The sequence below is a fragment of the Colobus angolensis genome, unplaced genomic scaffold (genome assembly GCF_000951035.1).
Source record: "Colobus angolensis palliatus isolate OR3802 unplaced genomic scaffold, Cang.pa_1.0 Scaffold107, whole genome shotgun sequence".
NCBI lineage: Eukaryota > Metazoa > Chordata > Mammalia > Primates > Cercopithecidae > Colobus > Colobus angolensis.
Window position 1 is genome coordinate 3,956,308 of NW_012111697.1, and position 10,775 is coordinate 3,967,082.

Below are 10,775 nucleotides of genomic sequence, written 5' to 3' on the forward strand. Positions count from 1 at the left end.
CCAAACTGCTGAGATTACAGCCATGAGCCACCGTGCCCAGCCTGATTTAACCTTTTTGCCTCAATGCCCTTATCAGTGAAACGGGCTTAATAAGAGCCTCCTTGATGTGGCCATTATGATGGTACAGTGAATTAAATACCTGTTGTGAGGCCAGGCGCGGTGGCTCACGCCTGTAATCCCAGCACTTTGGGAGGCTGAGGTGGGCAGATCACCTGAGGTTGGGAGTTTGAGACCAGCCTGACCAACATGGAGAAACCCTGTCTCTACTAAAAAATACAAAATTAGCCAGGCATAGTGGCACATTTCTGTAAGCCTAGCTACTCAAGAGACTGAGGCAGGAGAATCGCTTGAACCCGGGAGGCAGAGGTTGCGGTGAGCCAAGATTGTGCCATTGCACTCCAGTCTGGGCAACGAGAGTGAGACTCTATCTCAAAAAAAACACCCAAAAAACCCTGTTTTGACAGCAGATGATGAGGCCTGACCCCCACCCATGGCCCTCCTGCCCTCTTGGGTTCACTTGCAGCTGCAGAAGCAGGTTCTGAGGAGGTTGCAGCCTCCCTCCTTGAGCCCCTGCATCATCTCTGTTGCTCTGCCTGAGGGCTTCCTGGGAGTCCTGGGAGGTGGGTTAATGTCCTCAGAGGCAACCCTCAGCCTGTAGGGGGCAGCAGTCACTGGATGAGCACCGTGGCCCACCTGTCCTCTGGTAGGACAACAAGTGTTCTGCAGGGTTCCTCAGGGGCACCCTGTGGGATGGACCCCCAGTTGCCCACAGTGTTGTGAGCACCGTTTTTGGCTTTACCCCGCCCTGTCTCTTCCCCACTCGCGCTTCCTGGGATCACATCCCAGATAAACCATCACCCGAGTCCTTGGCTCCGAGGATGCTTATGTGTCAAGCATGGACCAGTGCCCAGTTCTCTGCTGATCCTCTGTGTGTGTCTGCTGCTCTGTTTTTTTGTTTGTTTTTTTGAGACAAAGTCTCACTCTGTTGCCCAGGTCAGAGTGCGGTGGCGCAATCTTGGCTCACTACAACTTCCGCCTCCCAGGTTCAAGCACTCCTGCCTCAGCGCCTGCCCCCCACCCATCCCTGGTGAGTAGCTGGGATTATAGGCACCTGCCACCATACCTGGCTTTGTGTATGTGTGTGTGTGTGTGTGTGTGTGTATTTTTAGTAGACATGGGGTTTCAACCATGTTGGCCAGGCTGGTCTCGAACTCTTGAAGTGATCCGCCCGCCCCGGCCTCCCAGAGTGCTGGGATTATATGCGTGAAGCAGCCCTGGGCTGATGTTCTGTTTTTTACTCTGCTAAGGCTCAGGGTCAATGTTTCTCAATCCCTTGACCCATCTGTTAAACAAGAAATCCCTTGATCTAAGAAAATCGCTATAAAAGACATACAGGGATTAGAGTCATTTAGACTACAGATTGAGTTAAAAATAGAACTGAGTTGTTAAATTTTCTGATTTTGATAACTACTGTAATTGTGTGAGAGAATGGCCTTGTTCTTAAGACATACACGCTGAAGAATGTAGGAGTAAAAAGGCCTCGCGTCTGCAACTTACTCTCAAATGGTTCCAAAACATATGCACTGATATAAATATATTAGCAAGGGTATGGATGGTAAATCACATGAAGCAAAGTGTTAACCACTGGTGAATCTGGGTAAGGGCATATGGGAGTTTGTTCTAGTTTTAAAAGGTTTCCCAGCACTTGGGGAGGCTGAGGTGGGCCGATCACTTAAGCCTGGGAGTTCGAGACCAGCCTGGGCAATGTAGGGCTTGAGCTGCCATGCTCGGCCTACATTTTAAAATTGAAGTATTTTAAATGTAAATGTAATGTGAAAGTATTTTGAATGTAAAATATTTTTTGTTACACGACTTCATTGTTTTAGTAGGACTGTATTGCATTTTATCTGTTAAAAATTTGGTGTCATGGCCGGGCGCGGTGGCTCAAGCCTGTAATCCCAGCACTTTGGGAGGCCGAGACAGGCGGATCACGAGGTCAGGAGATCGAGACCATCCTGGCTAACACGGTGAAACCCCGTCTCTACTAAAAAACAAAAAAAAACTAGCCGGGTGAGGTGGCGGGCGCCTGTAGTCCCAGCTACTCGGGAGGCTGAGGCAGGAGAATGGCGTAAACCTGGGAGAGCAAGACTCTGTCTCAAAAAAAAAAAAAAAAAAAATTTGGCGTCTGAATTAAGATGTGCTGTAAGTGTGAAATACACACTAGATTTCAAAGACTTAGTAAGAAAAACAGGTTGTAAAAGATCTCATTATTTTTGTATTGACTACATATTGAAGTGATAATATTTTAGACAGGTTAAATAGAATATAAATTATTAAAATTAATCCATTTTTACTGTTTTAATGTGACTGCTAGAAAATTTGTAACTACATTTGTGGCTCACATTCTATTCTTCTTTTTCTTTCTTTTTTTTTTTTTTTTTTTTTGAGACAGAGTCTCATTCTGTCGCCCAGACTGGAGTGTAGTGGCGTGATCTATCTTGGCTCACTGCAACTTCCGCCTCCTGGGTTCAAGTGATTCTCCTGCCTCTGTCTCCCGAGTAGCTGGGATTACAGGCACCTGCCACCATGCCCAGCTAATTTTTGTATCTTTAGTAGAGACGGGGTTTCTTCATGTTGACCAGGCTGGTCTTGAACTCCTGACCTCAAATGATTCGCCTGCCTTGGCCTCCCAAAGTGTTGGGATTACAGGCATGAGCCACCATGCCCGGCCTCACATTCAATTTTTATTGGACAGCACTATTCTGAGTCCCCACGGCCTGTTTCCTCACTACAATCTGCTCTCATGGCGAAATTTTAACATAGTGGCCCCATTCTACGGACTCCCTGATGCCTTCTTCAACCACATTGTTTCAGTTGTGCCCCCCTCCTCTTGCTCACTTTGTTTTTCTCCTCAGCACTTACCACCCTGTGACCACTACATATTTCACTTATTTCTTTTAGTTATTGTCAGTTTCCCCAAGTAGAATGTCAGCTAGCTCCAGAGGCACCAGAGGCACCGTTTTGTTCACTGTCTTGTCTCTGCTCCTTGACCAAGACCTGACTCATAGCAGACAGTTAATATTTGTTAAATGAATGAATGACACAGATGTGCTCCATTACCGGACCTGTTGGGTCAATATTGCCAAGACTGCTCCCCCTATTTGCTGGTGATCTCAGGGGGACCATGCCTCCTCTTTGGTTGATGCCAGAGTCTCAACCTGGCCTTTGAAACAGGACAAATCTGGTTTGCATCGTGACTTTTCCCTGAACCTGGAGTCTCTCCCAGAATCTGCAGCTTCCCCCACCCCATCAGTGTCTGTTCCCCTCTTCTAGTAGCAACAACTTGATACTCTTTGGAGACCCACCCTTCTGCCATTTTCAGCCCACATGGTTTAGGTGGGGCTGACTGCAGCCCCCAGCAAAGGTGGAGCATGTGACAGAAGCCAGAGGAGCCAACCTTGGGACTTTGGTTGGAACTACAGAACAGTGACTCTACTGTTGGCTGCTAAATTGATGGGGTGTGTATGTCACAGTGGAGGGAGGCTTAGCATGACTGACTCCATTTTGCCTCTGACGCCCTGCAGTAACATCCTTTAGGTTAAAAGCTTCTGCTTAGCTTTGTGTGTAGACCAGTTAATTATAGGAGGAATTTAGTTTATAGCTCAACTTTAGAAAAAATAACAGTCCCTTTCCCAAAACTAACCATGCCACCAGGAGATCAGGAAACTGTACACACAAGTAACAATGTTATACTAGAGATTTACAAGAATATTGTGACCTGACCTACATAGTCAAAGAAGTTTTCTTCTGGACTCTTGCTGGCATCCAGATGTCTGCAGTCATTGGTCACGTAACCTCAACCCCCTTCCCTTAGCATAAAAAGAAACCTAAAACTTACTAACTTGAGATGGTTCTTCAGGACACTAGTCTGCCATCTTCTTGGTTTGCTGTCTCTCCAAGTGAAGTTGTTTGCTTTTTATTATTATTATTATTTATTTATTTATTTATTTAGAGACGGAGTCTTGCTCTGTCACCCAGGCTGGAGTGCAGTGACACGATTTCAGCTCACTGCAAGCTCCGCCTCCCAGGTTCAAAGGATTTGTAAAAATACAAACATTCGCCAGGTATGGTGGCACATGCCTGTAGTACCAGCTACTTGGGAGGCTGAGGCCAGAGAATCTCTTGAACCCAGGAGGCAGAGGTTGCAGTGAGCCGAGATCATGCCTCTGCACTCAAGCCTGGGTGACAGAGCGAGTCTCTGTCTCAAAACAAAACAAAACAAAACAAAAAACAACTAGACTGACGTGGTGGCACATGCCTATAATCCCAGCTACTCTGGAGTCTAAGGCAGGAGAATCGCTTGAATCCTGGCGGTGGAGTTTGCAGTGAACTGAGATTGTACCATTGCACTCCAGCCTAGGCAAGAGTGAGACTCTATTTCAAAACAAAACAAAAGCCACAACTTCTTTGTCCCTAGGGTGCAACCAGCAATGGGATGACACCCCAGGTGCCCAGAGCAACAACCAGTAACTCACCCAGTATTGGCTTTCTCCCTTCCTGAGCTCATGTCCTGGGTCCCCTGCCACACCTGAATAAAGAACTGGTGCTTGACTGTGTCAGGGTCTGGAGCAGCCCCACCCAAGATGGACTGATGCGGTTCTGTGTGTTCTGTCCTCAAGACAAAAGGGTCCATCCAGACATATCCAGGCCACATCCTAGATTCCAGGTACGCAGGCACCTAGTGTCCTCACACATCCTTTGACAGTGACCATTTATTACACACATCAGACTGGGGGAAGACCATTGACATAGCTGAGCACCAGGTAGGGTGTCCTGGGTATTCGGGCATTAGAGCAGCAGGGGCCTCCTGACACGGGCAGGAGAAACGTGGCACCCACCAGGAGGAGGAAGAGGAGGAAGAGGATAAGCAGGAAGGTCAGGGGCCACCTGGATGCAGGATCGGGGGCCCTGTGAAGGGAGATGCAGTGTTAAACATACAGGTGGGCTGCCGCTAGGAGCTCTGTCCCCCACACCCTAGTCCCGTCTCTCAGGCACCTCACCCGGGATTCCCCTCCAGCCTCACGTCCTGGAGATGGGGAGATGCTTGCCTCTTCTTGTCCTAAGGAGGGAGAGCAGCCAGCAGCAGAGTGGATAGAAATGACACTTTATTTATTTTGAGACGGAGTCTCTTGTCACCCACGCTGGAGTGCAATGGCTCAATCTCAGCTCACTGCAACCTCCGCCTCCCGGGTTCAAGTGATTCTCCTGCCTCAGCCTCCCGAGTAGCTGGGACTACAGGTGCCACCACTCCAGGCTCATTTTTGTATTTTTAGTAGAGATGGGGTTTCACCATGTTGGCCAGGCTGGTCTCAAACTCCTGACCTCAAGTGATCCGCCTGCCTTGGCCCCCCAAAGTGCTAGGATTACAGGCGTGAACCACCACGCCTGGCTGACACATTATTTTTTGAGACAGGGTCTCGCTCAGTCACCCGGGCTGGAGTGCGGTTTCACAATCACGACTTATGGCAGCCCCAGCCTCCTGGGCTCAGGTGATCCTCTTACCTCAGCCTCCCTAATAGCTGGGACCACAGGCACATGCCACTACAACCATTTACTTTTGTTTAATGATTTGTAGAGATGAGGGGAGGGGGCAGTTCTCACTATGTGGCCTCAAGCAGTCCTCCTGTCTTGACTTCCCAAAGTGTTGGGATCACAGGCGTGAACCACAGTGCCCAGCCAGAAGTGACACTTCATGTCGCCTTTACCCTACTACTGTAGACCTACAGGGCTGGTCTTATTTCTCCTCCTTTCCTGGCACCTCCTCATCCCCAGGACCCCACGTGGACTTGGAATATCTCCAAGTATAGTGGATGTCTGGTTGTGTCTGTCCTTCATCCAGTACAATCCTTCTTTTTCTGATAACAGTGCCTCAATTGGAGATGGGAGGCTGTCACGCCTTCCACTCCCAGACCTTCAGGTTCAGGTGAAGCTGATACCCACCTGCCCAACTTCCATGATTGGTGTGACCCAGACCTGGCCAATCCGAGCACTCTGGTTTATTCAAGGTGCAGCCCATGACCTCAGCCGGTAAGTGGGAGTCAGCCTGGGACTTTGGCAGCTGTCAGTAGGGTCAGAGGCACACTCCCTCCCCTGGGGTGGGTAAACCAGTGGGAGTGACCATGTAGCCAGTGGCGCACCCATTTTGCTGAGAAGGAAGCCACCTTGGGGACTTAGAGCCCAAGAAAGGGAGGGACTGAGCCTTGGTGTTGTTTCTTTTTTAAATATTTATTTATTTATTTATTTTTTTTTTGAGATAGGGTCTCACTATGTCGCCCAGACTGGAGTGCAGTGGTGTGATCTCCGCTCACCACAACCTCTGCCTCCCGGGCTCAAGTGATTCTCCTGCCTCAGCCTCGCGAGTAGCTGGGATTACAGGCATGTGCCATCATGCTCGGCTAATTTTTATAGTTTTAGTAGATACGGGGTTTCACCATGTTAGCCAGGCTGGTCTCGAACTCCAGACCTCAGGTGATTCGCCCGCCTCGGCCTCCCAAAGTGCTGGAATTACAAGCGTGAGCCACTGCGCCCAACCTGGCCCTCGTGTTATTTCAGGCTCTGAATTCAACAGTGCCTGGACCTTTACGTTACATTTTTTTTTTTTTAATAGCGTTCCCTTTTTTGTGCCTTTTGATTTCTTGGGTTTCTGTCACTCGCCATCAAGATTCCTGAGTACTACACCTGTTTGAGAACTGGCTCACCTGAGGCTTCCGGAGCAGGGAGCGTCTTTGGTGACCTGCTAAGTGTTTCCGGTAGCTGAGGCCAGACTCCAGCATGTCCTGTTGGGAGTGAGAGGTGTGTGGTTCCTGGAGAACCAGCAACAAACAGAAACGTGGTTGGGGGAGGGCCAGGATAGGAGGTGTCATAGAGGTGAGATTCAGGGGGAACAGAGAGATCTCACGGGACAGACAGACATGGGCAGAGCCAAAGAAACCAAGAGAGGAGAGACATTATTTATTCATTCATTCAATAAATATGTAATGAGTTTCTATTACAAGCCAGGAACTGTTCTAGGAGCTGAGGACACAGTGGGGATGGAAATAGGCAAATTCCTGGCCTCCGTGGAGCTTATATTTGACAGGAGAGAGACAGACCATAAATTAAAAAGTAGGCCAGGTGCGGTGGCTCAAGCCTGTAATCCCAGCACTTTGGGAGGCCAAGGCGGGCGGATCACCTGAGGTCAGGAGTTCAAGACCAGCCTGGCCAACATGATGAAACTCCATCTCTACTAAAAATACAAAAATTAGCCAGGAATGGTGGTGCACACTTGTAATCCCAGCTACTAGGGAGGCCGAGGTAGGAGAATCGCTTGAACCTGGGAAGCAGAGGTTGCAGCAAGCCAAGATCACACCACTATACTCCAGCCTGGGCGACAGAGTGAGACTCTGTCTCAAAAAATAAATAAAAATTTTAAAAAATAAGTAAATATACAAAGTCAAGCTGTGGTGAGTGCTGTTAGGAAATAAAGTAAGAAACTAGGAGTGCTCATGTTTGGAGGTCAGGGCAGGCCTCCCTGAAGAGGCAGCACCAGGAGAGTGAACGGGGCATCACCTCACAGTCAGGAGGTGAACGGGGCATCATCTGGGGGCCTCAGGAGTGAATTTGAGATTGGGCTTGAGGATGTAGACAGAGACAGACAAGAGAGAGAGAAACAGTGAGATAGAAGGAGACACTGAGAGACAGAGATAGAGGGGGAGACAGAGCCACTGACACCTCCTTGGAAGGGCAGGACCCTGCTAGAAGGTGCACAGAGATGTCCCCAGGGTGCCTGGCAGGAGGTCCCTCAAGGGAGTCAGCTCTTACCTCGAGGCCTTGTCCCCTGCCCTGGGGGCGCCTGTGGCCACACAGCTCACAGGGCACTCCTAGCGTCCAGGCTGTCTTTTGTCCCAAGGGCCCAAGACCCCCAATGTCCCCCGCCGGATCCCACTCCAACTCTGCGGAAGTGGGGAGGCTACTGGGTGCCCAGGGCCCCCAGACCCCACCAGGTGCTGGCCAGTCCAAGTCTCCCTCGAATTCCAAGTCTTGGTCCAGCGTGTTGGCCTCCTCGAACACCTGGGTCAAAGGACAGAGGTCATGGAGGCTATGAGGTTGGGGCCTGGTTTGGGTGAGGGGTATCAGGATGGGCCCTACCAGGCTGTAGCTGACCAGCTGGGCCTGCAGCTGCCAGAGCCGCCGGAAGATGGAGTCTCGGTAAGCTCCCAGGGCCCGCAGGATCTGCTCCAGGGCTGCCCAGGCCCTGGGCTCACTCCGCTGTGCCAGCCCCTCACCAAACGCTAGCAGCGCCTCCACGCGCTCAGCTGCCCCTCGTAGGTCTGCCTGGAGGGCCTGAGGACACATGGTTGGACATCACCCCACACACACACCAGAGACCCAAAACCTGGAGTTACCCCCTCCCCAAAGGCCTGGAACATGCACTCAACCCATTTCCCATCCCAGAAAGCTGGCACCCACTGCTGGGGCCCTGCACACCCCCACATCCTGGCCTCTCCTGCCTACCTGCAGCTGCACCATCCCACTCTGGGCCAATGCCCAGTGCCCCGGGCCTTGCTCCAGGTCCTGCAGCCGGCGGCCCAGCCCCAGCAGGCACAGGTGCAGGCTGTCCTGCTCAGCCTCTAGTATCTCCAGGCCAGAGATGGGGTGCTGGGGAACACAGGAGCCAGGTCAGGGCCAGATATCACCCCTGCTCCCATCCCCACCCCCTTCTGTAAGCTTCTGGAAACTTCTCTGCAGCACAGTCCATCTCCAGGTCTCTCTGCACCAGGGTCACTCCCACTGGGGGGCCTTCCCAGTGGAGCCAGGCCTGAGAAGAGACATCTAGTTCAAGGTCTCCAGGTTTTCATAGCTCCTGGAAACTTGGATGTGTGAGGCCTGGGGGGTCTGGACAGGGAGTGGGGCTGGGTACCCCCTGGGGTACCCATTCTCGGAAGAATGGGGCTACATCAGGTGCAATGATGAAATGCTTCTCAGCCAGGCGCAGTGGTTCACACCTATAACCCCAGCACTTTGGGAGGCCGAGGCTGGAGGATCAGGAGTTCAAGACCAGCCTGGGCAACATGGTGAGACATCGTCTCTATTTTTTATTTTTTTTTTTAATAAAAAAGAAATATGACTGGGCATGATAGCTCACGCCTGTAATCCGAGCACTTTGGGAGGCTGAGGCGGGCAGATCACCTGAGGTCGCGAGTTTGAGACTAGCCTGGCCAACAAGTTGAAACCCCATCTCTACTAAAAATACAAAAAATTAGCCAGGTGCAGTGGCATGCGCCTGTAATCCCAGCTACTTGGGTGGCTGAGGCAGGAGAATCAGTGGGACCTGGGAGGCGGAGGTTGCAGTGAGCAGAGATCTCACCACTGCATTCCAGCCTAGGCGACAGACTCCATCTCAAAAAAGAAAAAAAAAAAAAAGAAGAAAGAAAGAAATACGTCTCCCCGGTTGGTCAGATATTGAAACACTTTTTCAGAGGGTCCCTCCCCCTACAGACACCCAACACCTTTCCAGAATCATCACCCAGTCCTCACTGTGGAGGCCAGACTCCAGGGGACAGAGAGGAGGTAAGGGGTCTGGGTCACCTCAGCTCACCTCACAGTGTTTGCCCCCAGCTGGGTCCTCGTAGGAAGAGGGTGTTGACCATCTTGAGGGCTGAGCAGCAGGCTCATTGCCCCTTGGCCCACCCTGGAAGTGCTCAGGAGGGTCCAAGGAGTCCTGCCTCAGGGTCTGGGCCTGCTCTGGGCTAGGAGGCAGGGGGCGGTGACTGGGTGAGTCTCGACACCTCACTTTTCAGCCTACCCTCACCCCAACCCCGGCAGCCTCTCCTGTGTCCCCAGGCGATCACAGCCATGGCACCTCCTACCCTCATATGGCCCCTGCCACCACGCCTACCCTCTTGGGAATAAGCTTCCAAAGCCCCGGCCCCCACCTTGTGCTCTCCTCTCCGGATGCGGGGCAGACAGTGCATCCAACAATGTCCGGCTCCCTAGGTGCTCCCGGGGGGTGGTTGAGGGGCTCTGAGCCAAATCTAGGGCCCAGAGGCAGGGACAGGGCCATGGCTGGGGGCCTAGGGACACAAAGTCAGGTGAGGGCAGCCAGTAAGACCTCTTCCCTAGCCAAGGGTGTCCCAGAGCTCCTACGCTGTAGTCACCGGGGCCTGAGGCTGCAGGAGAGGCCCAGGACAGGTCTGGCTCCGCCCCTTCCAAGAGGAACCTGGACCCGGCTATTTGATGCCCAGCTCAGGTGACAGAAGAGCCACTTAACTCCTTCCTCCCTAGCAGGCCAGTAGCTAAATCTCCCAGCATCACTCCAGGCCATCCAAGAGGGTTCCAGATAGAACCCCTCCCCCACCTCCTCAAGAGCCATGGATTCTGCCCCACCGGGGACCCAGACATCTGACCTCCGGGGCCTACCTCATTCGTTTAAGACCCTAGATGCCGCGCCCCTCAGGAACCCAAGCATCTGACTCCCTAAAAAATAAAAATCTAAGACCAAGGAAAGATTTTTTGTTTATTTGGTATGGGGTCTTCTGTAGCTCACACAAAATTATTGGGAAAATAAATAAACCAGGGGAGCCCCCTCTGCCCACGGTTCCAAGGTCGCAGAGTCACAGCAGCCCCAAGGGGGCAGGAACCCGGGAATCCGAGGGGTCTCGGCCCTGGCAGTCACTTGCCCAGCAGAAGGCCGGCGCGCAGCACGCGGGGCACGCGGCGGATGGTCAGCGAGACCC

At 51.8% G+C, this 10,775-nt stretch overlaps 1 protein-coding gene across 2 annotated transcripts; it reads right to left on the minus strand.

The window, feature by feature from the left end:
- Positions 1-4,747: 4,747 nt before the first annotated feature.
- Positions 4,748-10,214, minus strand: SYNE4 (spectrin repeat containing, nuclear envelope family member 4). 2 transcript variants are annotated; one of them, XM_011948509.1, is made up of 8 exons: positions 9,975-10,214; positions 9,638-9,788; positions 8,554-8,697; positions 8,188-8,382; positions 7,861-8,109; positions 6,759-6,863; positions 5,061-5,119; positions 4,748-4,968 (listed from the first exon to the last, which is right to left on the minus strand). In XM_011948509.1, exons 1-8 carry the CDS (start codon positions 10,100-10,102, stop codon positions 4,785-4,787), a joined length of 1,215 nt encoding a protein of 404 aa, XP_011803899.1. In that variant the 5' UTR covers positions 10,103-10,214; the 3' UTR covers positions 4,748-4,784. The 2 variants fall into 2 exon arrangements, with proteins under 2 accessions (XP_011803899.1, XP_011803908.1); XM_011948518.1 differs by lacking the exons at positions 8,188-8,382; positions 8,554-8,697.
- Between the last annotated feature and the right edge of the window lie 561 nt (positions 10,215-10,775).

Bases quoted from the DNA above. Each gene is read 5' to 3' on its own strand.
- SYNE4 (XM_011948509.1), bottom strand. From the start codon at position 10,102: ATGGCCCTGTCCCTGCCTCTGGGCCCTAGATTTGGCTCAGAGCCCCTC. The intron at 8,383-8,553 runs GTAGGCAGGAGA...ATGTGTCCTCAG, and splicing joins GTGGGATGGTGCAGCTGCAG to GCCCTCCAGGCAGACCTACG. The intron at 4,969-5,060 runs GTGAGGTGCCTG...CTCCCTTCACAG, and splicing joins AGGCTGGAGGGGAATCCCGG to GGCCCCCGATCCTGCATCCA.